This window comes from Somniosus microcephalus, chromosome 11, assembly GCF_052327205.1.
Source record: "Somniosus microcephalus isolate GS21.2 chromosome 11, FLI_Smic_1.0, whole genome shotgun sequence".
Classification (NCBI taxonomy): domain Eukaryota; kingdom Metazoa; phylum Chordata; class Chondrichthyes; order Squaliformes; family Somniosidae; genus Somniosus; species Somniosus microcephalus.
In genome coordinates this window covers 87,681,791-87,709,198 of record NC_140997.1, presented here as the reverse complement: position 1 = coordinate 87,709,198, position 27,408 = coordinate 87,681,791, and the positions used below count along the sequence as shown (strand labels likewise).

Here is a 27,408-nt window from a genome sequence, read left to right as displayed (position 1 = left end):
AAAACTTTATTTAGGTTATAATTTTGAACTTTATTGAACCCCCACAAAAAAGACCCATCTAAAATAAAATAAAAAGAGCATCAGCTTATTTAGCCTGTAATTTGTCCTTATTTTGTCCCTTTGAGTCTTCTACTCATGAGTCTTCTGAGTCTTCTACTCCTCATTGCTCCCCCTGATTCTCTGACTCTGGCTCTGACGTGTCCATTTCCTCCTCTGTGTCAGTGTCTAGCTGTGTGGTGGACACTTCTGTATCTGGCTCAATAAGTTGTAGGTTCGCCCGGATAGCCACCAGTTTCTCCACTCTCTCTTGTTAGTCAGCCTGTTGCGCACCTTTGTATGCGTATTCCCAAAAAGTGACCAGTTTCGTTCAGAGGCCGCTGATGAAGGTGGGATTTGGAGTATCACCGATGCAATAGGTGACAGGGCCTCAGATGCACAAAGTCCCTTCCACCAGGTATGTGCACTGATATGCTTGCATGATTCTCATATCCCATCCCCATTCCAAAGACCTTGCTTGGTAGAGAACTTTGCCAGACTTCCCAGAACTTTGCCCACATCCAGATTGAGATGGTGTGAGAGGGTAGAAATCACACTAAGCGCTGTTGATCTGTTCTCCAGAAAGTATTGGTCTCCCAACATGCTTTGGGTCCAGCATGTATGCTGCAGCATGAATCGGCTTGACACAAAATTCTTGACGCGTCTGTATGAATTGAACAATTGCCTTCTCCTCTGCTTTGAGCAGCAGGGATGTGGGTAGGGCAATGCTGATTTTGTTCTTTTAAATCAGTAAAAAGCCTGAGAACATCTGACAAGACAGCGTCATCTCCTTCAATCTGAGCAATTGCAGATGCTACTGGTGAGAGTAGTTTAAGGCTGCTAACCACTCTTTCCCAAAACACATCATCCAGCAGTATTTTCTTGATGGTGGTTTCCATATCCCCAGACTGGGATATTGCTATTTCTTGCAGCGACTCCTTACCCTCCAGAAGGCTGTTGTACATTATGACAACACCACCCCATCTAATGTTGGGCAGCTTCAGTGTGGTGTTCTTGTTCTTTGTCATTTGCTTGGAGTTGTAGGTTGCTGCAACTACCTGTTTTCCCCTGACATACATAACAACTTGCTTGGCTCTCTTGTACAGTGCTTCCATGGTTCTCAAACCCATGATGTCCTTGATGAGCAGGTTAAGCCCATGAGCTGCGCACCCAATAGACGTAATATGAGGGTAGGCCTCCTCCACTTGAGCCCAAGCAGCCTTCATATTCGCAGCATTGTTAGTAACTACTGCAAAGACCTTTTGTGATCCAAGATCGTTGATGACCGCTTTCAGCTCATCAGCAATGTATGTGTCTGTTGTCCTTCGTGTCTGTGCTCTTGAAGAACACTGGGAGAGGAGTGGAGACGATGTAGTTTATGATGCCCTCCCCTCGTACATTTGACCACCCATCTGAGATAACTGCACCACAGTCTGCCATCGCTATCGTTTCTTTGAGCTTTCCTTGGACTCTGTTATACTCAGCCTCCAGCAAATAAGTAGACAAAGCATGTCTGGTGGGAGGACAGTATGCAGGGCGAATAACATTGAAAAATCTCTTCCAGTACACATTGGCTGTGAGCATGAGGGGTGAGCCTGTTGCATATACAGCTCGAGCAAGGCACTCATCTGCATTCTTCTGGCTATGGTTATCCATTGTATCAAAGAACCTTCCAAGTGGGCCAGGAGTTGCTGATGATAAGGAGCCTGATGCTGAATGAGAACCATCATCTTCTTGAATGGAAGCAGAGGAACTCTGGGCTGACTGCTGTGAGCTTTGAGTGAAGTTGTTGCATTTGGATAAATGCTGCTGCATCTTTGTGGCATTCTTTACATATGGCTTTCTACAGTGTTTGCACATGTACACAGTCTTTCCATCTTTAATGCCTGGGGTAAAATGCTTCCACACATCCGACGGTAAACGTGGCATTGTTCTATGCAGAGAAATAAAGGGCATTCATCTCTGTGTCGAACTGCGGTCGATCAGCACGATTGCAACAGGGTGAGTACATTTTTGCTGATGCTCCATGTGATGGAAGCATGACCTGTACACACACGACGCTACATCACCAATAGTGTATTATTTTGTATATTTTAAATTGAAGGACAACAGAGTTCAACAAGTAACTGGTTTATTTGGTATAAAGTCTGATTTACTTACTGCATCATCACAACATCAGCAGAAAACAAAATGACTTCCCTCAGGACCCCTATCCTGGATCTTAAAAAAAAAAAAAACTATAGCAGTCTTACAGATGCCTGCAGGCCAATCACAATTCGACATGCAAACATTACAAATAGAGGGAGCTAACCGCTCAATCGCTCATCCACTCATTCAACCAATCCGGACACATTTGTTCACAGTCACACACAAAACTTGTAATTATTAAAACAAATGTAAGAAATCACACAACACCAGGTTATAGCCCAACAGCTTTATTTGAAATCAAAAGCTTTCGGAGCGCTGCTCCTTCAGGTGAAGTGGAGAAATGCATAAAGACACAGCTTATATAGTCAGAGAATCATGTCAGATGTTTACAGGTAACCTTTCCAACTGCCATTTATCACACCTCGGCAGAGAGATAATCACAGCAGTCAAAGGTGTGAATGGTGTCCAAACAGGTCAGTCAGGGAAACATTACATCAAAGAACAATGAGGTGGGGTCACAAGGGGTCAAATATTGCAGATGCTGGGGTCTGTATGGAAAAACAAAAAAACAGACAAAAAACATTTTTTTTGGCTGGAAATCACAGCAGGTCCAGCAGCATCTGTGTAGAGAGAACAAGCCAATGTCGACTCGAGTCTGGATGACCCTGCATCAGGTGGGGTTACATGTAGCGTGCCACAGCACCCTGCCACAGCAACCTCTGCAAGACATGCCAGATCATCAACACAGATACCATCATCACACGTGAGGACACCACCCACCAGGTACATGGTACATACTCATGTGACTCGGCCAACGTTGTCTACCTCATACGTTGCAGGAAAGGATGCCCCGGAGCATGGTACATCGGCGAGACCGTGCAGACATTGCGACAACGGATGAACGGACACCGCGCAACAATCACCAGGCAGGAGTGTTCCCTCCCAGTCGGGGAACACTTCAGCAGTCAAGGACATTCAGCCTCCGATCTTCGGGTAAGCATTCTCCAAGGTGGCCTTCGAGAGACACGACAACGCAAAATCGTCGAGCAGAAACTGATTGATAGCCAAGTTCCGCACCCATGAGGACGGCCTTAACCGAGATCTTGGGTTCATGTCACGCTACATGTAACCCCACCTGATGCAGGGTCATCCAGACTCGAGTCGACATTGGCTTGTTCTCTCTACACAGATGCGGCTGGACCTGCTGTGATTTCCAGCCAAAAAAAATGTTTTTTGTCTTTTTTTGTTTTTCATACAGACCCCCAGCATCTGCAATATTTGACCCCTTGTGACCCCACCTCATTGTTCTTTGATGTAATGTTTCCCTGACTGACCTGTTTGGACACCATTCACACCTTTGACGGCTGTGATTATCTCTCTGCCGAGGTGTGATAAATGGCAGTTGGAAAGGTTACCTGTAAACATCTGACATGATTCTCTGACTGTATAAGCTGTGTCTTTATGCATTTCTCCACTTCACCTGAAGAAGGAGCAGCGCTCCGAAAGCTTGTGATTTCAAATAAAGCTGTTGGACTATAACCTGGTGTTGTGTGATTTCTTACATTTGTCCAACTCCGGCATCTCCACACCATTATTAAAACAAGTCAAGTAAGAAGATAAACATACATTGATTAAGAAATTCCTTAATTAAGATTCCATCTCTGTTAGTAATTTTAAGAGAGGACCTGTGGGGGGGAAAAAAAGAAAGAAATACAAAAAAAACAATATTCTGCTAGCATGTGCTTTTTTGGGCAAAATTCCCAAGCTAAACTTCCTGTGGAAAATTTACCGGAAACTTTCCACCCCTTTGCAACCCTAGCCACTGCAGTGGATACTAACCATTTACTGTACTTGCCTTTCCTTCAACAAATCGATGGGTATTGACTGATTTCTATATGACATGATGGTCGTTAATCCTTTATCTTGAGCTGCAATACTTGAGTTGTCAACTTGTGGGAGTAAATTGCATATTCCATCTGCATTTTTTTAATGTGTGCCACAGTTTTGTAATTCCCAATCATTTGAATAACTCAAACTTGTACAGACCTTTGTACAATTAACTAGTAGCATGAAGTGTAGTAGCTTTCAGACACAATTGTGCATGTGCATATAATCTAAAAATGAAATTGTTGCTTGCTTGGGTTGATGGTTCAAAATGCACAAAAGCTCAATTTTAGTCTAATGTAGCACATTGATGCAATGCAGTGTGCATTCTACTCATTTCCCAAGCTGCCAATGGTAGAAGTGCAGAGGTCTAGATGCTGTCATTGGTCATCTTGTGTCTGAGCTGGTTGCCTGCATCCTAGTGGTAAGGGAAGGCTTTCTAGAGTGGAAAAATAATGGACTAGAAGCTCAAAATCTGATTTGTGTCGTGCTTTGAGATTTGGTTTTATGCCCACTAAATTAGACTGATTTTTGCAATGGTGCAATTTAGAGTACAGAACTGACAGCACTTACTCTTTGAAGTAACTGAGCTTTACTTGGATGCTTGGATTGTAGATGGATGCTTTCTTTACTCTTGAAATAAGGATTTGAAATGAAATAATATGATACACAGGGCACTTTTTTAATTCATGGAAGGCCTGTGATTAAAATGAGATGACTTAATGTGTTTTTTTTCTATAATAAAAGTAATTGAGCCCTTTGTTTCAGTTTCAGTTTCTGATGAAGGCCGTGCTGAAGTGAATGGACTGAAGGCCTCTCATTTCTTCAGTTTGGCGGAGAGTCTGAATGTTGGTGCTAACCCCTTTGTTTGGCTATTCATTAGACCACCCTGGTCTCTGACTGGGAGTTGCTGTAAGGCAGTTGTCTATGATAGTTTAAAAAATGAATGCCAGTCGCAAACTGTAAGTATATTTAGTATTGCCTTCACTTGATCAATTTTATCTGTGAAAATCTTTTTTTTGCATTGTTTTTTATATCTAGTATTTCAGTTGGTCCATGCGATTTGTATTAGTATTAGTAAACGTTGCATTAACTGTTCATGTGTTTTCTTCTGGAAAATAGTCACTTAAGCCTCAATTTTCACTGGGCCTTTTGGCGTGCGGGGGGTTAAAATCGCAAAATCTAGTGGACGCGACACCCCCCCCCCCCCCCCCCGGGGCCTGGTTCCCGCATCCACGCCACTTTAACCTAGGTGTGTCTGATTGACCCGAATCAGTCCCGCCTGCAACGGCAGGACTGGTCTTTAGGGCCCTTAAACAGCACTGATCGGCCTTTATAATCCCATTTTAACCAACCCTTGCCTGTTTAACCCTTTTCCCACGTAAAACACGCCTGGTGGGGATGACGTCCGTGAAACCTGGCGTGAACACTATTGGCTTGCTGACTATCGGCTGCAGGTCCAACATTAAAGAGGATATTTGATCAGTCATCATTTGCAGGTGGCAGGACTTTGTTGTCTCAGGTCTGGGGGAACTTTTAGAAGGCATAGCCACAGCTGTGGAAGTTTGGAGCCTGACCCCCATCTCCAGTGTGACCTCCTGCGAGACCCCTCTCGCCACCCTCACTCAGCACGTCCTCAACTGAGGCACCTCCCAGAAGCATGGGAGGCCTTTTTTTCCTTCCCCTCTTGGCATTAGAGGACCTCCAGCCCCAATCACGAAATGACACACGCCACAACTGCAGAAGTTGGCATCAGAATTTTTATGAAACACACACAACTGATGGGTGAAATGCTGTGTATTTGTGCTTTATTTTCCTCTTACGCGTGCTCCTACGTAGTGCGTCCCCTGTGGCTTCAGCAGATGTGGAGGCCCCTTGCTCACTGCTGCTGCTGCTCCTGTCTTGACACCATTGGCGGGCGTCCTCTGGGATGGTGGGCCTGTGAGGGCTCGGCAGGGGCCTGTGAGGGCTCGGCAGCAGCCTGCTGCTCCTGCGGCTGTGCAGGGGTTGAGACTTCTATCTCCGTTGGGTGTGGACTCCGGCAGGGCTCTGACCAAGGGCTCTGCAGTGGCATGGAAGTGTGAGCACTTGGAGAGGAGCCCCCACTTCCTTGAGGTCTGCCACCAACCTCCCTCTCATGGGTCAGGTCCCCCTCAGTGCCTGCAAGTGGCTTGAGAGCAGCTTGCTGCACATCAGGGGGGCCATGGGGACCCGTTTCTACAATGGCAGTCCTACTCGGAGGGCCTGCCATGAAGGCCTGGTTTCTCAGTTCAATAGCTGACCATCGCTCCTCCAGAGATGTCAGTCTATTCTGAACACTCACCATGTTTTCAACACTCTGGCGACTTAGCTCCTCCATGGCCGTAGCCATCTTCTCCTCTACTGTAGCCATCCTTTCCACGGAGGTTGCCATCCTTTCCGTGGTGATGTGTTCCTGCGCCAATGACTCCACAAAGGCTCTGCTCATGTTCACTATGGACTCCTCCATTCACTCCACACTCGCAGTGACCCTAGAGACAAAACCTGCCAGAGACTCCTGCATCTGTGCCTGGAGTTCCATCGCCTCTGATGTTACGGATGGACCCAATGGCAGAGGGTCGACATGCAGCTGAGCCGAGCTGGCAGAGTCCTGCGCCCTCCGACGAGGACTCTCCACAGCTGTCCGTCTCCACAATTTGCTGATGCTCACTTGTGAGCTGTGATACACCAGGTGACCACTCTACTCAGTCCCTAAGGTCCCACTGAGGTGTGAGTGTCTGCGCTGGTGCTGGGTGCGCTTATTGCTGATGACGCTGCGCCCTCAGAGGTTGCAGGTTCCTCTGAGGAGTCTGGCTGCTCAAGCTCTTCCTCCTGCAGAGTGGGGATGGGGGCTCTCTATGGTCCTGTGGGGGAGTCGAGGAAAAAGTTAGAGATGTGATGCCAAGGTTACATGCACATTGCATTCTGCAGATGATCATAAGTCCATATGATGTAGCTTCAGAATCATTATCAGCGACTCATGCAATGTCAATGAGAAAGATGGAGAACTATTCTGTCACCAGCTTGCGGGGATGCTCCTGCCTGTCCTACCCCCAACGTCCATATCTCGGTCTGACCCGGCAATCTCCAGGACGCCTTCCTCCCAGGGGGTGAGCTGGGCTAATGAGGGCGGCCCTCCTCTGGTCCTGGCTCGCGCTCTCCTGTTGTGAGCTTTCTTTTCCTGCAATGAGGGAGACAAGTGGAGGTTGAGTGAGAATGAAGGAGTGAGTGCAGAGATTGCATAGCATAGATACTTAGAAGGAGACAAAGATGGAGTGCGGTTGCAAGACCAAGGGCCCTCCCTGTGTGTAGTCAGTTGTATTCAAAGCATCAGTGAGAGGGAGTGTGAGGGCTGCATGGTGGCATAGTTCTGTGAATGTGAGCATAGAGAGGGAGGGAATGGGTAAGGGTGCATGGATGTAAGTGTCTAGTGGGATGTGCAGGAAGAGATTGCTAAAGCTTAGTGCTGGTGAGGAAAGGCAATGGGGATCAGATTGAGGGTGATGGAAACTTCATACAGTACTGTTAAGTATGTGTATTGTATTGAACAATTAACACAAAGACTTAAACGTATAACTCACAGGTCTTTACTGGTTGGAGGTAGGGACTATACGTAGCTCTTTACTTCATGCCCACAGGCGGGAACTGAGGGGAGATCAGTACCCACAGTACTATTTATACCCCTATGGCCAGGAGTGGTACTGCGTATCACTACGCCCAACAAGTAGTGCAGTCCTGTCCATAGGTTCAAAGTAGCACACATATTACATACACAACATTCCTCCCTTCCTAGCTTTACAGTCATCTCCCCATTTAACATAACGTAATAACATATATACATATATAACTTCAGGTTTACATAACAGAATAACATAGATACATAGATAACTTCATGTCAAAACAGATCACAGATTCAGTCTCTGCGGAAAACAGTTCACAGATTCAATCTCTGTGGTGTAGTCGGTTCACGTTGCTGGAGTGACTCATTCAATAGTCCTTCCATGGATTTAACAGTTTGAACTTCCGAACTGAATTGGCTCCGTTCGGAGGGACCACGTGTGTGATCTGGTAGAGGTAATAATGGTTCAGATGGGTCATCTTCTGTTTCGACTTTTCCTTTTCTGCTTCTTGGAGACTCTCTGGGCTCCACTGTCAGCTGCCAGCTGCATGCGCAGTTCCTCCTTCTCTTCCTCCTTTTTCCGTAGTAGAGCCACCTTCTCCCGATGTTCCGTAGACTTTCGGTGCTCCTCCATGATTTCTGTATGGTGGGAGTCGAAGTTACAAGTTGGGCAGGACAGGACATAGTAATATTCGGTGTCGTCCTGATCTAGGCCAGCGAGAGGGTCTTCTATTTCCTCCATACCCAGCTGGGCGTTAGCCAGCTTTTGTTCCAAGTCCAGACATCTTTCCTGAAGAGACTTCTTCATGCGTACCTCTTATCCAGCTTTTTCTGGGCTTTCAGCAAGTCGTTTACTAATGACCTCATTTGAGATTTTACTACTTCAACTTCTTTTGGAGATTGATTGATCGGACTATTCAATCCCTCTACCGGAGCAGCTGTTTCAGCGGCCTGTTGTTCTACGTTGACGTGAGTCCGCGTACTTTTGGCATCCAAGGGCTGCTCTGTTGCAGTCATCTCAGTCTGTGTTGCCACCTCCGCTCTTCCAATAACCTTTGAGAGCTCCGAACCCCTTTCGTTTGAATATTGAAGTTCGTGTTCAAGTTTTTCCCATTTCAGAGTCCTGTCCTTCAGCATATGCAGGAGTTGGCTGACCGTTAACTCCTCTGACATCAGACGTTTTGTGTGCTCCTGCTCCATTTTCTCCATCAGCTGCTTCTGTTGTCTTTCCAGATGTTCCCACTCTATATCAAAGAACTCTTTCGTCGCATTCATCTCTTGCTCAAAACGGCGAATCATTTGTTCTAATTGCTGTTGTAGTTTGAAATGGAGTTGAGTTCGAGCCCGGTGTCCCTCAGAAATGGGCACATCAGTAGACTTGCCAGACTCAGAATCCACAGTTAAACTATGTTGTTGTTGCTCAGTGGAATTCTGTGCTGAAACTTTGTCTTTTGCACCTGAGTTGGGCTTACCATCATCCGTTCCAGAGTCTGGGCCGACTATTTTCACCGAGTTCTCACTCGTTATTGTTTGTAGGAAATGCCAGTCCATATTCATTTTCCTAATCCACTCCCGTCCTAGTAGTGGAGAACCTCCTTCAGATATCACATATAAGTCCATTATTTGACTGTCTTCGCCCTTGTGGACCACTGCAACCTCTATTTTCCCGATGGGGTACACTCTTTGCCCCGTGTATGTTTTCAATATAATCCCCGTATCCTGTAGGGGAATATGTTGGAATAACTTTCCGTAATCTTTCTTATTTATGACCGTCAATACCGATCCAGTGTCCAATTCCAGTTTTACTTGGACTCCTTCTATCTGAAGAGTGACCCAAATTGTCTGGAGGTCTGCACCCTTACCAGCGTTGAGTACTCTTAAGCTAGCCAGTTCATTACAGCTTAAGCTAGCCAGTTCATTACTGCTAGCGTCTGAATCGGACTCCTGTTCGGTCACCTTGTGTACCTTTGCGTATTTTCCTTGCGGTGACTTCTTGTTGCTGGTCTTCTTCCCTGACCTGCATACTCTAGCTATATGTCCAAGCCTACCACAAGTTCTACATTCTTGGTTTTTAAACCAACACTGGTTCTGATCATGCGTTGTCTTTCCACAACGATAACATTTGCCAGAACTCACACCCAATTTGTGTGCACTGAGCTCCGGTGACCGTAGCTGCATTACTGCTGTGCCTCTCGCTGCGGCTTCGTGTGCTGCTGCCATAGTGACCGCCTTCTCAAGCGTCGGCTCATTCTCCTCGAGCAGTCGCTTTTGTGTATCCTGTTTAAATAAACCACACACAAATTTGTCTCGTAGTGCATCTGTCAGTCCCGTTCCAAACTGGCAATATTTCGCTAATTTACGCAATTCCAGCAAATATTCAGCATTGCTTTCATGCTGTAGCTGCCTTCTGTCGTAAAATTTAAATCGTTCCGCTAGCATCAGCGGCGTGGGGTTTAGATGATCTTTCAGGACAGTAACAATCTCATCGAACGTCTTATCCGCCGGTTCATCTGGTGATAACAGGTGTTTCAATTGCCCGTATGTCTTCGCACCCATTAAATTTAATAATGTTAGAGCTTTATCTTGGTCACGAATTTTATTGGCCTTACAATAATTTTTTACTCTTTCAACATATATGGCCCAATCTTCGAGGTCACTATTAAAGGTGCTAATATTCCCGTGTTTAGGCATTGTAGATTTGCAATTTCTCAGATTTTATTTTGTTTACTTGTTATCAAAGATGGCGGCTTCCCGCTCTTGCCGTCGTCCTCCGCCCACAATGGCGGTTTTCCCGCGCTTGGCGGTCTTCACCTGTCCCCCGACGCCGTCTCCCTTCTGCCCCCGAGTGCGGCCCTTATCTTCGCCGCGATCGATAGCCCGCGCTGTGCACCGCGGCTCTCGCACCTTGAGCTTCTGCAGCCGCCGCGCCTTTCAGTCCGAGTGCGGCCCTTATCTTTGGTCCCGATCGCTGGCCCGCGCTGCGCCTCGCACTTGAAGCGGCTCCCGGCCTCTGGCTCACCCGCTCGCGCGGCTCTTGCTCGCTCCCTCCCGGGCTCTGGCTTACCCGCTCGCGCGTTTCACCGCGGCTCTTATCAGGGATTGCGATCGCCCTTATCTTCTCCAACTTCCCCAGCCCTGTCTTTGCAGCCAACGCTGCACGGCTTACCCCACCACCTAGGTTGAACAAGGAAACTGCAGAAAGACTTCTGTCAGTCGCTGGAAGCTGTCAGGATGGCTGCTGCACTCCAGTGCTCAGTCGCTGATGGAGGCTTCAGAGTCCTAAAGCCTGTCGCTTTTAGTGGGGTGGTGATGTTTGAAACCTCTCTTCAACTGCCGCAGGGTAAGAACCTGACTCGTCGCCAGTGTTAAGTATGTGTATTGTATTGAACAATTAACACAAAGACTTAAACGTATAACTCAAACAGGTCTTTACTGGTTGGAGGTAGGGACTGTACGTAGCTCTTTACTTCATGCCCACAGGCGGGAACTGAGGGGAGATCAGTACCCACAGTACTATTTATACCCCTATGGCCAGGAGTGGTACTGCGTATCACTACGCCCTACAAGTAGTGCAGTCCTGTCCATAGGTTCAAAGTAGCACACATATTACATACACAACAAGTACGTACTTTTCCAGTGCGAAGAAGGTCATGGAATCTCTTCCTGCACTGCAACCATGTTCTTCGTGTTAGCCCCAAGGAGTTGACTTCACCAGCCACCTGCATCCACACAGCCTTGGTCTGACTGGGAGGCCTCTTCCTCCCTGAAGGAGGGAAGAGGACCTCCCCGTGGGCCCTAGCCCTGTCTGCAGTGAAGCCTCATCAAATTTGGGCGCAGATCTGGCCCTCCCGCTAGCCGTTCCTGCTGCAGGTTCCTGTGCCATCTTAATGTGGAAGGTTGGAAGCTTGCAGAGGAAGCAAGGCTTGCTGTGGACCTTTAAAAGCAGCAGCAATGATGATGTCATATTCTGCGACTTTCTGATTGGAAAGACTTAGTTGCCAAGGCTTCCCACACGCTGGAATTCAATTGGCCAATTGTGTTAAATTTGCATCAATCTCACAGACCCATTTACAATCGTGTCGGAATCACTCAATTCGGGGAAACCGCCAATTCCCCGCACCTGAACAAAAATTGACCCCTTAATATCTAGTCAGGCCAAGTTGTTTTCTATCTTAATAACCAAATGGGTTGATTTCCAATTCTCCATCCATCTGCAAGTCTTCCCTTATTTCTTTCTGTGCTTTCTATGTAGTAATAGGGGAAAGTGATCATGGTACTCTGTCTAAACTGAGTTCAAATCCTACCTGGTCTGCATATGTGACTCCAATCCCACACTGGTTGACTCTCGATGCACGCAAGGCAATTCGGAATGGGCAATAAATAATTGCCTCATCAGTGTCTCTCATCCCAAGAACAAAACATTAACGTTCATTCAGCATGTTTCATCTATCCAGAATGGCTATAAAGCACTTTGGGACAATGAGTTACTTTTTTTAATTGAAAGATTTTAAATGGAGTATGGGAGCAGATGGACTTGGGTGTGTCGTTACACATGTTTCTTTGGCTCATAATCTGCAAAATAAAATTTGGTGGGAGTTGGAATGCCTTGCTGACTAGAACTGACTTTTGTGTAAAAGAGAACAATGTTGAAATAAGACCCTTCCCTTTGTTAGAATGGCCTTGTTACTATTCACAGAACATATGGAGCCCATGCACTGAATTCTTTGTAATAAACTTCTTAACTTGTGGTGTTTTTCATTTTCTAGGCTAAGAAGGCATCCCTAACTTACTGTTTAGCCAAAGTTCTCAGTCTCTTTGAGGTTGGTATCATAGTAATTAAACTTGGAATCCCACTTAATCCTACTTCCACCTCCATAACATTGCCCGTCTCCAGCCCTGCCTCACTCATCTGCTGAAATCCTCATCCATGTCTTTGTTACCTCGAGACTCAACTATTCCAATGCTCTCCTGGCTAGCCTCTCACCTTGTACCCTCTGTAAACCTAAGCTCATCCAAACTCTCTCCCAAATTCTCATCCATGTTTTCAAATCCCTCCATGGCTTTGCCTCTCACTATCTCTGTAACCTCCTCCAACACTACAATCCTCCTGAGATCTCTGCGCTTCTCCAATTCTGGCCTTGTGCACATCCCTGACTTTCTTTGCTTCACCATTGGCGGCTGTGCCTTCAGCAGCTTCGACCTTGAGCTCTGGAATTTCTTCTCTAAACCTCTACCTCCTCCTTAAGATGCTCCTTAAAACCTACCTCTTTGACCAAGCGTTTGGTCACCTGTCCTGATATCTCCTTACGTGGCTCAGTGTCAAATTTTGTTAATCGCTCCTGTGATGTGCCTTGGGACGTTTGGCTATGTTAAAGGTGCTGTATAATTGCAAGTTAAGATTTGAATTTTTATTGAACTGAGTTTTTACTTCAATTTAGGATGAAGAGAAACAGAAGCAGGCTGTATCAATGTTCGAAGAATCTTCCAGTCATGGATGCTTACCAAGCTCTTACCACTTGTGGGAGACAAACCAGAAAGAAGCAGTAAGTTTAGATCTACTGTTTGAGACTTCTGAAACATTCTTTGCTATTCCAGTATCCAGCATGTACTGTGGATTTGCCAGAAAGTTCTTGATGGGCCTTCAATAACCACAAAACTAGAAGTTATAGACTTAAACAAGTTGGCTTTTAATCACTAAGATCAGAGCTAACATCTCAACACGCCGACTGGTTCACAGGAATGAGTCATACAGATCCTGGGATCTTTATGTAAGAGAAGTCAGGGGCAGAGCCAAGACCTGGAACCTCCCAGGTTAGTCGGGAAAGAGGAAGTGAAACTATACACAGTGGGGGAGGGTAATATACATGAGTGCAAAACGAATACAGGACCAAGACAAACAGATTTCATTACATTCACCCCTTCTATAGATTTAGTCCATTGGGGTGATGTTTCTTAAAAGTTGGTATAAGTGAGTCTGTCAGGAGGTTTTGCAGTTCTCAGTGATCGGCGCAAAGCCGGTTGGGGTGCCTCTAGGGGAGTGGATTCTGGTTCCTCCGCTGCCCGGGCCTCCGCAGTGTCCTCCAGGTTAAAGTTGGGTATTGATACCTCTGGGCGTCCTGTCTCTTTGTAGTGTAGGTCTTCATCGGGTAGTCTCCCATCGTTCTCTCCGCTCCCCGAGGGAGCGAGGTCTTTTATGGAAACAGTGTCCTCTCGCCCGTCGGAGTATTCGATATAGGCGTACTGAGGGTTTGCATGGAGGAGCTGTACCTTTTCCACAAGGGGGGTCCGTTTTATGGCCTCTCGCGTGCTTCCGTAATAGTACTGTCCCCGGAGACGTCAGCCACGCGGGTAGAGATATGCCCGAGGTGGATTTCCGGGGGAAAACGAACATCTTTTCGTGAGGGGTAGCGTTAGTGGCAGTACATAACAGAGACCTTATGGACTGGAGCACGTCTGGGAGGACTTCCTGCCAGCGGGAGGTCGGAAGGCCTTTTGACTTTAAGGCTAACGTGACAGCCTTCCAAACAGTAGCATTCTCCCTTTCCACTTGCCCATTAGCCCGGGGGTTGTAGCTAGTGGTTCTGCTAGTGGCTATCCCCTTCGAGAGCAAGAACTGGCGCAGCTCGTCACTCATGAATGACGTCCCCCTATTGCTGTGTATGTAGTTTGGCATGCCAAACATGCAGAATAGATTAGAGACACTTGATGACCGTGGCACTGGTCATGTCTGGGCAGGGAATGGCGAAGGGGAAGCGGGAATATTCATCAATGATATTGAGGAAGTATACGTAACGGTCGGCAGAGGGAAGGGGTCCCTTGAAGTCCAGACTTAGGCGCTCGAATGGCCGTGTGGCTTTGATAAGGTGTGCACGGTCAGGCCTGTAGAAACGAGGCTTGCATTCCACACAGATGCGGCAGGCTCTGGTCATTGCCCTGACCTCCTCGATGGAGTGGGGCAGATTGAGGGATTGTATAAAATGGTATAGTCGGGTGACCCCTGGGTGACAGAGGTCGTTGTGGAGACCCTGTAATTTGTCCGTATGAATGCTGGCACACATTCCCCACGATAGGGCGTCTGGGGGTTCATTAAGGGCTCCCGGCCTGTACATAATATCATAGTCGAACGTGGATAGTTCGATCCTCCACCTGAGTATTTTGTCATTCTTGATTTTCCCCCTTTGTTTGTTCTTAAACATGAAAGCCACCAACCGCTGGTCGGTGAGCAGGGTGAAACGTTTGCCGGCTAGGTAGTGTCTCCAGTGCCGCACTGCCTCCACTATAGTCTGTGCCTCCTTCTCGACAGAAGAGTGCCTGATTTCAGGTCCCTGAAGGGTTCGGGAGAAGAAGGCCACAGGTCTCCCAGCCTGATTGAGGGTCGCAGCTAAGGCAAAGTCTGACGCATCGCTTTCGACTTGAAAGGGAATGCATTCGTCCACTGCGCACACTGCAGCCCTTTCAATGTCCTGTTTAATACTGGTGAAAGCCTCCCGAGCTTCAGCTGATAGTGGGAAGGACGTCGATTTAATGAGGGGTCAGGCCTTATCAGAGTAATTGGGCACCCATTGGGCATAATACGAGAAAAATCCCAGGCACCTTTTTAAAGCTTTGGGATTGTGTGGCAGGGGCAGTTCCTTTAGGGGGCGTAATCGGTCAGGGTCCGGTCCAATTACCCCATCTTCCACCACACAGCCGAGGATACAGAGACGGGTTGTGTTGAAGACACATTTGTCTTCCTTGTAGGTTAGATTCAGCTTTAGGGCAGTTTTTAAAAATCTCGCAAGATTTAGATCGTGGTCTTGCTGGTTGTGCCCGCAGATAGTGACATTGTCCAGATAGGGGTAGGTAGCTTGTAGTTTATTCTCGTCAACCATGCGGTCCATCTCACGTTGGAAGACCGAGACCCCATTTGTTACCCCGAAGGGCACTCTGAGAAAATGGTAGAGGCGTCCGTTCGCCTCAAAGGCGGTGTATGGGCGGTCCTCCGTTCTAATGGGGAGCTGGTGATACGCGGATTTGAGGTCGATAGTCGGGAAGACTCGGTATTGCGCAATCTGGTTGACTATTTCTGATATGCGGGGTAAAGGGTAGGCGTCCAGCTGGGTATAAATATTAACAGTCTGGCTGTAGTCAATTACCATCTGTTTCTTTTCGCTATTTTTAACTATGACTACTTGGGCACGCCACGGGCTGGTACTGCATTCAATAATGCCTTCCCGCAGGAGTCTGTCCACTTTCGCCTTGATAAAGTGTCTGTCTTCCAGACTGTACCGTCTACTTTTGGTCGCTATGGGCCTACAGTTCGGAGCGAGATTAGCGAATAAAGAGGGCGGGCTGATTTTTAAGGTTGATAGGCCACAGACTCTGTGTGGTGGCTGGGACCCACCATATGCTAGCGTGACACTTTTTCGTGGTGGCACGAAGTCCAGGCCCAAGATTACATTAACAGAGTTCTGGCATCACGAGGAGTTTAAAATCCTTGTAGTCCGTGCCTTTTACAGTCAGTGTTACCACACAGTAGCCCAAAATGTCCGAAGTGTGGGGCTTAGCAACCATAGCAATTCTGCTCCGTGTAGGGGTTACCGTTAATGAGTGCCGCCGTACCAGGCTAGGGTGGATAAAACTCTCGGTACTCCCACAGTCAATTAAACATTTCGTTAAATTCCCGTTTACCTGTATGTCCATCATGGATTTTGTCAACGGGTGTGGCCTGGATTGATCCACCGTGATCGAAGCCACTGTTGGGCCCTGGGCGGCCGTTGAGTCGGGAAAAGATGGCGGATCCCAAGATGGCGGCACGCACGAGGCAGTGACAGAGTTGGAAATTGGATTCCCCCTGCAGACTTTGCTAAAATGCCCCTTTTTCTTACATTTGAAGCATGTAGAGTCCTTCGCTGGGCATCGTTGTCTGGGGTGCTTGGCCTGGCCGCAGAAGTAGCATTTCGGGCCTCGAGTCATTGCCGCTGTATTAGGACTCCTGGGTGAACTTCTGTGTGGGGACTCCGGCGGTGTAGAGCTGGTCTGAGACCTGGATGGGGAAGATGGCTGATTCCAAGATGGCGGCCCCCTCGGCGCGCACGAGGCGGTGAGGGCCGCATGGCCGGAAGAATAAGAGTCAGAGTTTTTCTGGGCCACGTCCAGCGATCGCGCAGTGGCCACTGCCTTTTTTAAGTCCAGGACCACCACCTCCAGCAGTCTCTGCTGGATATAATTCGATTTGACGCCCGTGATGAAGGAATCGCGGACCAATTCGTCAGAGTACGCGTTGGCCGTCACGGCCTTGCAGTTACAGTCCCGGACCAGGTCCTTTAGGCCCTGTAAGAAATCGTCCATTGATTCCTCTGGTCGCTGCCTGCGTGTAGCCAGCAGATGTCTGGCGTACACTTCGTTTACCGGCCTCTGGTATTGGGCCTTCAGGATAGTGATGGCCTCCGTGTAAGAGGTGGCTTCCCGGATGAACGAATAAATCCGATGACTTACGCGAGTAGTCAGTAGACTCAGTTTATCTACCTCGCTAGCGGATGAGGCCCCCGCGAAGAGTTCGAAGCATTTGAGCCAGTGTCCAAATTGATTTGATGCTTCAGCAGAAATACAAGTCCAGACGCTCTGGTTTTAGGAGTCGATCCATCCTAGTATTCTTTAGTGATTAAAATTGATGGGCCTTCAATAACCACAAAACTAGAAGTTATAGACTTAAACAAGTTGGCTTTTAATCACTAAGATCAGAGCTAACATCTCAACACGCCGACTGGTTCACAGGAATGAGTCATACAGATCCTGGGATCTTTATGTAAGAGAAGTCAGGGGCGGAGCCAAGAGCCAAGACCTGGAACCTCCCAGGTTAGTCGGGAAAGAGGAAGTGAAACTATACACAGTGGGGGAGGGTAATATACATGAGTGCAAAACGAATACAGGACCAAGACAAACAGATTTCATTACAGTTCTAAAATATGGTTCAATAATCCTGTGACTCCTATTGTCCTTTTGAAGACAAGTGTTTTTTTTATGGTTCTGTCGGTAAGCTTTGCTTGAGGCCTCCAGTAAGATGTTGGTATCCAGAGTGGAGCTAAACCGGTACCTGGTGCCAACTTAAATTGCCATAGAAGGCGGTGTGTACTCTACTGGTGGCTTGTTCTACCTGTTCTATAATTTTTAGTGCATTGGTACTGGCAGACTGCTCGCTAGTGCTGTCTGAGCTTTAGACTGACCATTACTGAGCAGTACCTGAAGAAACTGGAACTGGTGTAGGTGGATGTTGGCTCCTTGTTACTGACTGACAACAGGGCTGGCATTCACCAGGTGCCTTTGGGTGTCAACCAGTCCTTTGACTTGAAGTACGCTTATTGACTGCTTCCCGGGGGCAGCACATATGCCCAAGTATACTGAAGCCTTGTTGGATGCTTCCTTTTTTGAGGGCAAGCATAATAACCTACCATGTGACTTTTTAATTTTTCTGTGCTATTGGTGCAGGTGTTACTACTCAGGAAGTTGTGCATATACCTGACATGCTAGCGAATGAGAGACAGAGCCTTGTGAATAAGGGCCTTCATTAGACTAGTGAACTTCCTGAGGGTGACGGCTTCTCTTGGTCTCTCCCAACTCATTGCCCCCTGTAATTGTCATCTCTACCTTTTCAAGGAACTGGAGTGGTTGTACCACTTGAAGGATTGTAGTTTGGTGACTATCTTGGTGTCTTCTGTGAATAAGCAGGTTGCTGAAGGTCTGCAAATGACTTGGCATTACTCAATATTTTGCAGCAGTTAAGAAATCCTAGAATTATGGCCCCATTTTGGATCTCGTACCTCAGTATAACCAGTAGAATGTTTTCTCAGCGTTGGGCAGTTGCCTATCCACTTTCTGGCTAGTCCAAAATTGTGGACCCCATTATATTCAGTGGCGCTGCCATGGGATGTGTAGAATGGCTCCCCATCATTGATGCAGCCACAGTAACCTAGCAGCATGAGCCTCTAAGATGCATTTATCACTTGAACCAATAATACCGTATAGGTGATCGTGGATTAGACCACAATTTTCAATGTGTTGGACGAGTTCACATCTCCATAACTTTAGAAAGTACTTCTTATTTAGGGCAGTAGTTTGAAGGGTTAAATGGGCCAGTGTGGAAACAAGTAAACCTTGAGGACCAGGAAAGGCTGATGGGATTAAGGGATCAAAGTTAAGCACTTTCTGACTTGTCTCTGCTTTAAGCTTTGTATCCTGGATCAGGCCCCTTGACCATTTTCTACTTTTACAAAAGATTTGTTTAAAAGGTGAAAGGTCAAGTCCTGTTCCCTATGCTAGCCTGAAATGTTTCACATTATTCAATTTTCATGAATTACTTTTTTTTGTTAGGTGGCCGATCCTGGCAGGCATCTACAAAGCCTTAGGAAACTCAGGGATTATGCAACAAAAGGATGCTGGGAAGCGCAGGTATGTGTAACGGGAGCAAAAACTTGATTTCCTTTACCTTAGCTGACCAGAGTCTCCAATTGGTAAGTTTCATTTTAAATCCTTCCTTTGATGCACAGATATTACAGTGGGCTTCAACAATGTTGGAAGGACTGTTTTGTTTGCAGAGTTACTGATTGGGGTTAATAACCCGGGACACACATCTGGCACCCCATCGCCTGATTAACTTCCATTCTGCTGTGCAGGGCAGGAAGGAAAGAAGGCTTAATACCTGGGTTTTTATACCCATCTATTAAAGTATATTGCACGCTCCAATGGTGATGGGTATCTCCATACCCCTTTCTTTTTGGCAGTCTCTTCCAGTCAAATCAATCCAACCTGGGTTTGGAAACCTTTGGTACTCGATATGGTGTGGGAGAACTCTGCAATGGGTGTACTAGGTATGGATGGCAGGACTGCAGCATAGGCTATGAAATTCAGAATTTGTACCTGATTTAGAGTGGCTGATGGAGTTCCCCTTTTCACAGCGAGAGCCTGTTCTGGTAGAAGTTAGGCAATGCTGGAAAACGTCAAGCACAGTGTGATTCTGGAAATGTCCAGTCTCGGTGAGGACCCTGGCTGGCCAGTTCTGCCTCAGAAAAGGAGCTGTTGCCTTTGCCACTTGTGATTCCGAGCTATGCCACAAGCTGTACTGTTGGAAGGTCTCTGGTAGAGTGGTACTCAAGTGAATGAAGTGGCCTATTCAGATGTGGGTGGAGACTGAGGTGGCATTTTCCCATTCGTTTCATCGCAACTGAGTTGAGCAGGTAACTTTCTTGGGACAGTCTAAGGATTTTCAAGCTGCTGAATGAACGAAGCAGAAAGATACACAAGCTGTTCTTGTTTAAAGACTCTTATCAAATCTAAAATTTGAGGGTTCTCTCATTACTTAGCAGTTCCAATAATTATCAGCTTTTGGCTCTATCTGGATCTCTGCCTTAACCACCATTCTAAAGGAAACGATCAAGGAACTCATCATCCTGCTGATCATCCAGGCAGTATGACCAGGTATCTAGTTAACTGCAGTTGATCCAAAAGATTAAGTAGAATGCACTACCAGAGTTGATTGAAACCGAGACTGTGTCAACGTTTAAGAATAGGTTAGGTTGATGGGAAGGGAGATGGGAGCTGTGGAATTGGGACTACTGCTCTTGTGGAGGATAAATTCCAACACTGGCTGGGCCCAGCAGCCTATTTCTTGTACTCCAACAGATGTTAGAGGAATTGCATCTGACTTTCTGTTCTAGCAGCTGTGTTTAACAAAATTGCGGGTGTCTCTCATGCCTTGCAGTAGTCTTGAGATTATACTTTAATGTTATTTTTTGAATCAAATAATACATCTTCAATTTTTCAGGTGTCATTAGCAAAAGCCTGTGGCAATGCCAGTCTGTTGGGTATGAAGTCTAAAGCTTCGAAAGAGCTTGTGGCCCAAGTTTTTCAGTCTTCCCATCCTTCCTGCAAACAGAACATGTTCAAAGTGCAAAAGGGCATGAATGACACAATGAGGTAAATGTGCAAATATTTTCATCTATTAACAGTTATTGATGGGAACCGTGCGCAGAATTGGATCTGAAACCTTCTGTTCCGAATAGCTTGGTACTCTAGACCCTGTCTGAACTATTGCATTCAGTTCTGGGCACCACACCTCAAGAAGGATATACTGGCCTCTGAGGGAGTGCAGCACAGATTTACCAAAATGATACTGGGACTAATGGTAAAATTGAGACAAGTTGAATAAACTTGGGTTGTATTATCTTGAGTTCAGAAGGTTGAGGACTGATCTAGAGTTGCATAGAATGGCCCATTTCTGTGCTGTACATTCAGCCCAACCAGTTCATGCTGGCAATTATGCTCCACTCGATCCAAAATATATGCAGCACTTCACTAATTTGCATGTCATCTAATTGAGGTGTTGAAAATGATAAATGGATTTAATAGAATAGATACAGAGAAACCATTTCCTTTAGTGGGAGAATCCAGAACAAGGGGGCACAATCTTAAAATTCAAGCTAGGCCATTCAGGAGTGAAATCTGGAACACTTCCCCCCAAAAGGTTGTGGATGCTGGGTCAATTGAAATTTAAGATTGAAGCCAACAGATGGTGATGTGGATCAACAGTGGGTAAATAGAGTTGAGGTACAGATCAGCCGTGATCTGATTAAATGACTGAACAGGCTCGATGGGCTGAATGGCCTGCTCCTGTTATGTATATTTAATTTTGTTCTTTCTTGCCTTTAATTTGTGTTTTAATGCAACTTGAAATCCAGTTACTGGTTGTTGCATTGTCCCTATCTAGTGGCTGCGAATCCAGTGATGTCATGAACTAACTGATAACTGCTTCTGAATTTTTGCAGGGAGAGAAGGGCTTCCTTTAAGCTATAACTAACTAATTCATATACATCAGGTTTGTGATGCTTTTATGACTAACTTAAAACAAGCTGACTGATTTGAACTTTCAGGGACTGTGCCTTTGCTGCTCAGTCAACTGATGTGTAATAGATATCGTTGCCACGGATTGGAGGAGGGCTCGTGTTGTTCTGCTGTTGGCAGTTATAGGACTGAGAGTTTTACTTTGATAGGGAAGCCGTCGATGAGCATTTTATGGGATGTGATGTAGAATCAAAGTTTGGAGGTTATTAAGGATACCCAGGAAAAGTAGGTCCTGTCTTGCTGAGTTTTGTTGAAGTCCTCAACTGGTGCTTGAAGATCGTGTGGTTGATTTATACCTTGACTTCAAAGCATTTGATAAAGCACTACATTTCCATTTCAATTTCAATTTCATTGGTCACATAACAACTAAATACAAGAAGTGTAATCTAGTCAGTGAAATGTTTTTTTCTTGACGAGCCGAGCGCACCAAGCAGCAAGAACACTTAGCTGCCTGGTACACACGGAGCTCGCAAGGACGGCAGCCATCTTCATCGGCGCCATCACAAAAACACATACCGACATATACACGCATACATACTTTAAAATATAAATAAAGCAGACATAAAATAAATAAGACATAAAAAGACAGCACATAAAATGAACAAGCAATAATGTAAAAAAAGTAATTTTTACAGTAATTACATTGATATTTCTACCCAGGCTTCTAGAATAATCTCTGGTTACAGGGTGGCCGCACTGGGAGAGCATCGTGAGGAACTCTCAACTTATAATTAAATAAATTTAATTAATTAATTAATTAATTAATTAATTAATTAAATTAAATAAATAAAGTGCCCCCTCAGTCTTTCTCGATGATTCCATCTTGGTCTCTCTCGATGTTTCCTCTCAGTTTTTCTCGATGTTTCCCCTCGGTTTCCTCCACACACCTGCCCTGCACATTACCCCTGGCTGTCCAACTTGGCGTCCTGGTAACCGGGTTCCGCTCCAGCTCTCGACCTTCAAACTGTCACTCCAGCTCTCGACCTTCAAACTGTCCTCCTCCAGCTCTCGACCTTCAAACTGTCCTCTCTCCAGCTCTCGACCTTCAAACTGTCCTCTCTCCAGCTCTCGACCTTCAAACTGTCCTTTCTCCAGCTCTCGACCTTCAAACTGTCCTTTCTCCAGCTCTCGACCTTCAAACTGTCCTCTCTCCAGCTCTCGACCTTCAAACTGTCCTCTCTCCAGCTCTCGACCTTCAAACATGAATGGTTTAGAAAAAAATATAACCCATTGGATTAAGAATGGGTTACTCTGGGTTGAGGCTGCTCTTTGTTAGTGGTGCTGGTGGGAGGTCCAATTGCACAGTGCCATTTTCTCTGCTCTTCATAATGTGCTACATTTAGCAATTGCCCGAGGGCAGAGTTTGAGTTGAGCTTTAAACCGTTCTACCTGTAGCTCTACCATGAACTTTTGCCATTTTACTATTTAATAGAAAATACAAGAACAAATTTATCTTAAAGCTGTACTGAAATGGCTGTGGTGTAACCAATAGTTCTCCATCTCTACAGATATATTCTAATTGATTGGTTAGTGGAGGTGACCAGCATGAAGGATTTTTCCAGCATGTGCCTGCATGTCACAGTGGCAAATGTGGATCGGTACCTGATGCTGCGCTCTGTACCCAGGGGCCGACTCCAGCTGTTGGGGATAGCTTGTATGGTTATCTGCACACGGTAAAGTTGAAATGACGTAAACTGAAAAGGACTTTTCTTCTAAAACAAGTGCATTTTGGGTTATTTATGAATGAGTCTTTTCAGATTTCTTATTTAGGTATATTTCTCCATAGGTTTATTAGTAAAGAGATCCTAACGATTCGTGAAGCTGTCTGGCTTACGGACAACACATACAAATATGAGGATCTAGTGCGAATGATGGGAGAGATCATTTCAGCACTTCGAGGAAAAATCAAAGTAAGTGAATACAAAAGTCATGTAGACCTGGACTAGGTGGCATTTCCTTGCAATGAAAAACAACAGTAGATTTAACACGATAGCAAAATACTGCAGATGTTGGAAATCTGAAATAACAACAGAAATGCTGGAAAAACTCAGCAGATTTAACACAACAAGCTTGGGCATTGTGATTTCTTAAACTCAAACAATCTTCATCACTAAATGGTACAAATTTCACAAGTCTACACTGAATATTCTCTTGTATTTGGTGTCACATGGCACTCCCATAAACAGACCTCCTCTCCCCTACTAACTGGAGTGCATCTTTACTGCCCAATAAATTATATTGGATGGGGACAGTGTGGCGCAGCCGGGGAGAGACATATGTTGGAAAGTGTTTTCTTGGAAGCCTCTAGAAAAACAATTTGTAAGTCGTTAATAGACTGGGTAGTAGCAAGACAAGACCCACCAGGAAAAGTTACCCACTCTGTTATTAAGCTGGTTCCTCCCAAGTTCCACCAAAATTTATATATTTATTTTTGGGATGTGGGATTTTATTGCCCATCTCTAGTTGCCGCGAAGATGGTGGCGAGCAACCTTGCACATTGTGGCGATGGTGCTCCCACAATGGTGTTGGAAAATTGCAGGATTTTAATTCAGACAATGAAGGAACAGTGTTGCCAAGTCAGGATGTTGTGTGATGTGACTGTTCCCGCAACATTGCTTTACATTTGCGGATATTTTTCAAGTTTAGAAACATAGAAGATAGGAGCAGGAGTAGGCCATTCGGCCCCTCGAGCCTGCTCCGCCATTCAACGAGATCATGGCTGATCATCCAAACCCTAGCACCCAGTCCCTACACCAACAGCCATCCCACCCAAGCCCTAGCCCCGTAACCCCACGTATTTAATCCCCCCTAACACTAAGGGCCAATTTTTTTATCATGGCCAATCAACCTAACCCACACATCTTTGGATGTGGTTTTTTGGTGGTTGCCATAGGATAGGGAGGGCGGTTAAGCTCTCTGTACAGCTAAGGAGACGTGGATGGGGGTTCCTGCTTGCAATTCTGTCCATACACTGCTGAGTTATGTTTTGGCAACACTTGTAGAAAGATGCCAAGCAGCTGCAAGGTACAGTCCCCTTGAAGAGGAAATTATCAAGAGGTTGATCTCCTGTGCTTCCCTGTGCCTCATTCATTGATGAATGTCTGAGCAGATTGCCGCCTTTCTTATGGCTGTTGGTTTAAGGGGACTGGAGAGTTACATGCCCTCAACCAAAAGTTTGAGTGTGCACTTTTTTCCCCTGTTTGACCCATATTGTAGTGTTTACAAAAATGTTAATCTATGTGCTAAACTGCAGTGCATAGTTCATGTAGATTTTTTTTGATCGTGTGGTATTTGCAACACCAAAGTTCTGACTGGTCCCCTTGGAGGACAAGACACACCTAGCAGTTTCTCTGGAATGTGTAATTAGATCCTCCCTGCCTATGTAATCAATTACTTTGTAAAATGTAAATCGAGCCATTCTGCCTGCTTATTCCAGAGCTCACTTGGAACAGACAGGGCTCACCCTTGCGGGTTAAGGCCTCCCCTCTTTTTCTCCCCCTCCCCGCCCCCAATGGATGGGGATTTTGTGTGAGTCATGGATTGTTAACCGGTTTATTGGTTATGAAGTGAATAATGACAGTGTCATGACTTCTGGATTTCATCCAGTCCAATGATGTCACTTGCTACACACGCACCAAGCTTTCTGAGAAATCAAACAGGTCTATGGGGTGGGCGGACGCGAGCGAAGAATAGTGGGGGGGGGGGGGGGGGGGGGGAACATGATCTGTCTTAGCATCTGGATCATGTTCTCGTTCTCACCCCCCCCCCCCCCCCCCCCCCCCCCAACCTTTTAGACCTGGGTCACGTTCTTCCCCCGTCCCCATTGTGCTCTCTGCTCTATACACCACCCGAGTTCCTGACCTCCCTCTCTCCCCCACCCCCCCCCAGCTGAAGAAAGCGCAGCCAATGCAGGCCGCAACTGTGGGGTACTGCGCATGCACAGAAGGCGATCGGGTGCGCATGTGCAGACGGTCGTGCAAATAACCACTTTTTTTTTGCAGACACCCACCATTCTAGATTACGCACAAGTGCTGCTGGCGGTAGCTCCGCTAGAAAGACACACCATGCATCTCTTTAACTACATCTGTGAACTTTCACTGCTGTATACAGACATCTCTGTTTATTCCCCTGCCATGACAGCTGCAGCCGCCTTACTATTGGCACGAGTACTTCACAAACAAGGTTGGTATACTGGTGGTAGATCATAATGTACTGTACAGTATCTTGTTTCCTGGTAACCATTTGAGTCAGCAACATTTTATGGTGCTGTATTAGCAAATGTGGCACATTTCTGTGGAATATGGACTGGCAGAGAATTTAATGCAGTTTTAAAATGAGCCACTTAGATGATGTATTATGGCTTCTGTGTGCTTGGAAAATGTTAATATGCAGGAGGAATTGTTTGATTCCTATTTTTTTGTATAGTCAGTCTATTGATATGAATTAAATTCAGCAGTCAAAACATGGGTGGACCCGTACTGATATATTAAATTTTAGTTAACGGATAAGCGGTCTACCTATTTTTTTTCTTAAACTGGAACTTGATGTCATGCCACTAAAATGCAATTTATAGATGTGGCAGGTGTACGGAACTATTGTGGATATAGGCAGCCCAGGGAGGCCGGCTGGGAGAGCATTGCAGTAATCACATCTGAAGGTAACAAAAGCATGGCTGAAGGGTCTAAGTGGCAGAGGCTGAGCCAGATGATACGGAGGGATATGGAGTTGAAGGCTCGGCTCAATGTCAAATGGGATGATGAGATGCTGAGAACAGTCTGGTTCCACCTGAAACGGTGGACAGAAGAGAATGGAGTTGGTAGTGAGGGTATGGAGTTTGTGGCAATGGCTTCAGTTTTTCGTATATTCAGTTGGAAGAAATGACGGTTCATCCAAAACTTGTCAAATAAGCTGTCTGAAAGCACAGAGGCAGGCAGAAGGGAGAAAAGGATAAACAGGATAAACTGCACCGCTATAGAGTACTTAGTCTGTCAGTTGTGGGCAAATACTTACTAACTTGCTTCAGTTATAGATTTTTGAGTATTGAGATGCACAGAGTAATTGAGCCAGTATGGATTTGTTAGAGTGCAGTGTTTGACTGGAGTTTAATTGTGAAGTGGCTAGTTGGATAGATAAAATAAATGCAGTAGATGTGCATAGGGAGTTCAATAGGAAGTCTGTTACAAAAATTTGGGCGTATGAACAAGAGGAAATGTAGCTGTAGTGATAGTTAGGTGACTAATAGGAAGCAAACGGTTAGGGTTAATGGATATTGCTCGGATTGGAGAAGGGTTGCAAGTGGTACCCCAGGATTTAGGGCTGGATCCACTTTTGTAATGTAGCTGTTTTGCATTTGGGCGTTGGAAGCACTATTGCCATTTTTTTTTGCTTGAAGGTGAGTGCAGGTAGATCGTGCTATATAAAAAATCAGTTATATTTTGGCTTTAGAAATAGAGGCATAAGAGTGCATGAGCAAAGAGGTCATACATTTGTATGCAACAATGGTTGGGCAAGAATACTGTGCACCTTTTTGGGTAGCCCATTATAGAAGTCATAGATTCACCTGGCTTATGCTAATCTATATTTGAGGGGAGACTTGAGGTAGTGGAATTCTTTTGACTTCAGTGAAAGCTAAGAGGAGATTTACTAGTTAAAATGAAGTTGTGCTAGGAAATGGTCTTTTCTGATTCACCCTGTGATTGGGGAATTAGTGATCAGGGGCATCAATTTAAAATTGTCACCAAGAATGAGTGGAGGGGTTTGGAGAAATGTCCATGATGTCGAGTCATTAGAGTATGAAATACCTGGCCAATGAGAGTGGTTGAGGGCAT

The 27,408-nt window shown here is 45.9% G+C and overlaps 1 protein-coding gene across 2 annotated transcripts in view; it reads left to right on the top strand.

The window, feature by feature from the left end:
- The window catches only part of ccnf (cyclin F), a 73,357-nt gene that overhangs the window by 32,031 nt on the left and 13,918 nt on the right, over positions 1–27,408 (top strand). For both annotated transcript variants that reach the window (XM_086000920.1, XM_086000919.1), the window contains exons 5-12: positions 4,837–5,030; positions 12,472–12,525; positions 13,144–13,248; positions 19,055–19,132; positions 20,505–20,656; positions 23,089–23,253; positions 23,367–23,490; positions 25,582–25,762. In XM_086000920.1, the coding sequence (XP_085857046.1) occupies positions 4,837–5,030; positions 12,472–12,525; positions 13,144–13,248; positions 19,055–19,132; positions 20,505–20,656; positions 23,089–23,253; positions 23,367–23,490; positions 25,582–25,762 (1,053 nt within the window). The remainder of the gene's footprint in view (positions 1–4,836; positions 5,031–12,471; positions 12,526–13,143; positions 13,249–19,054; positions 19,133–20,504; positions 20,657–23,088; positions 23,254–23,366; positions 23,491–25,581; positions 25,763–27,408) is intronic.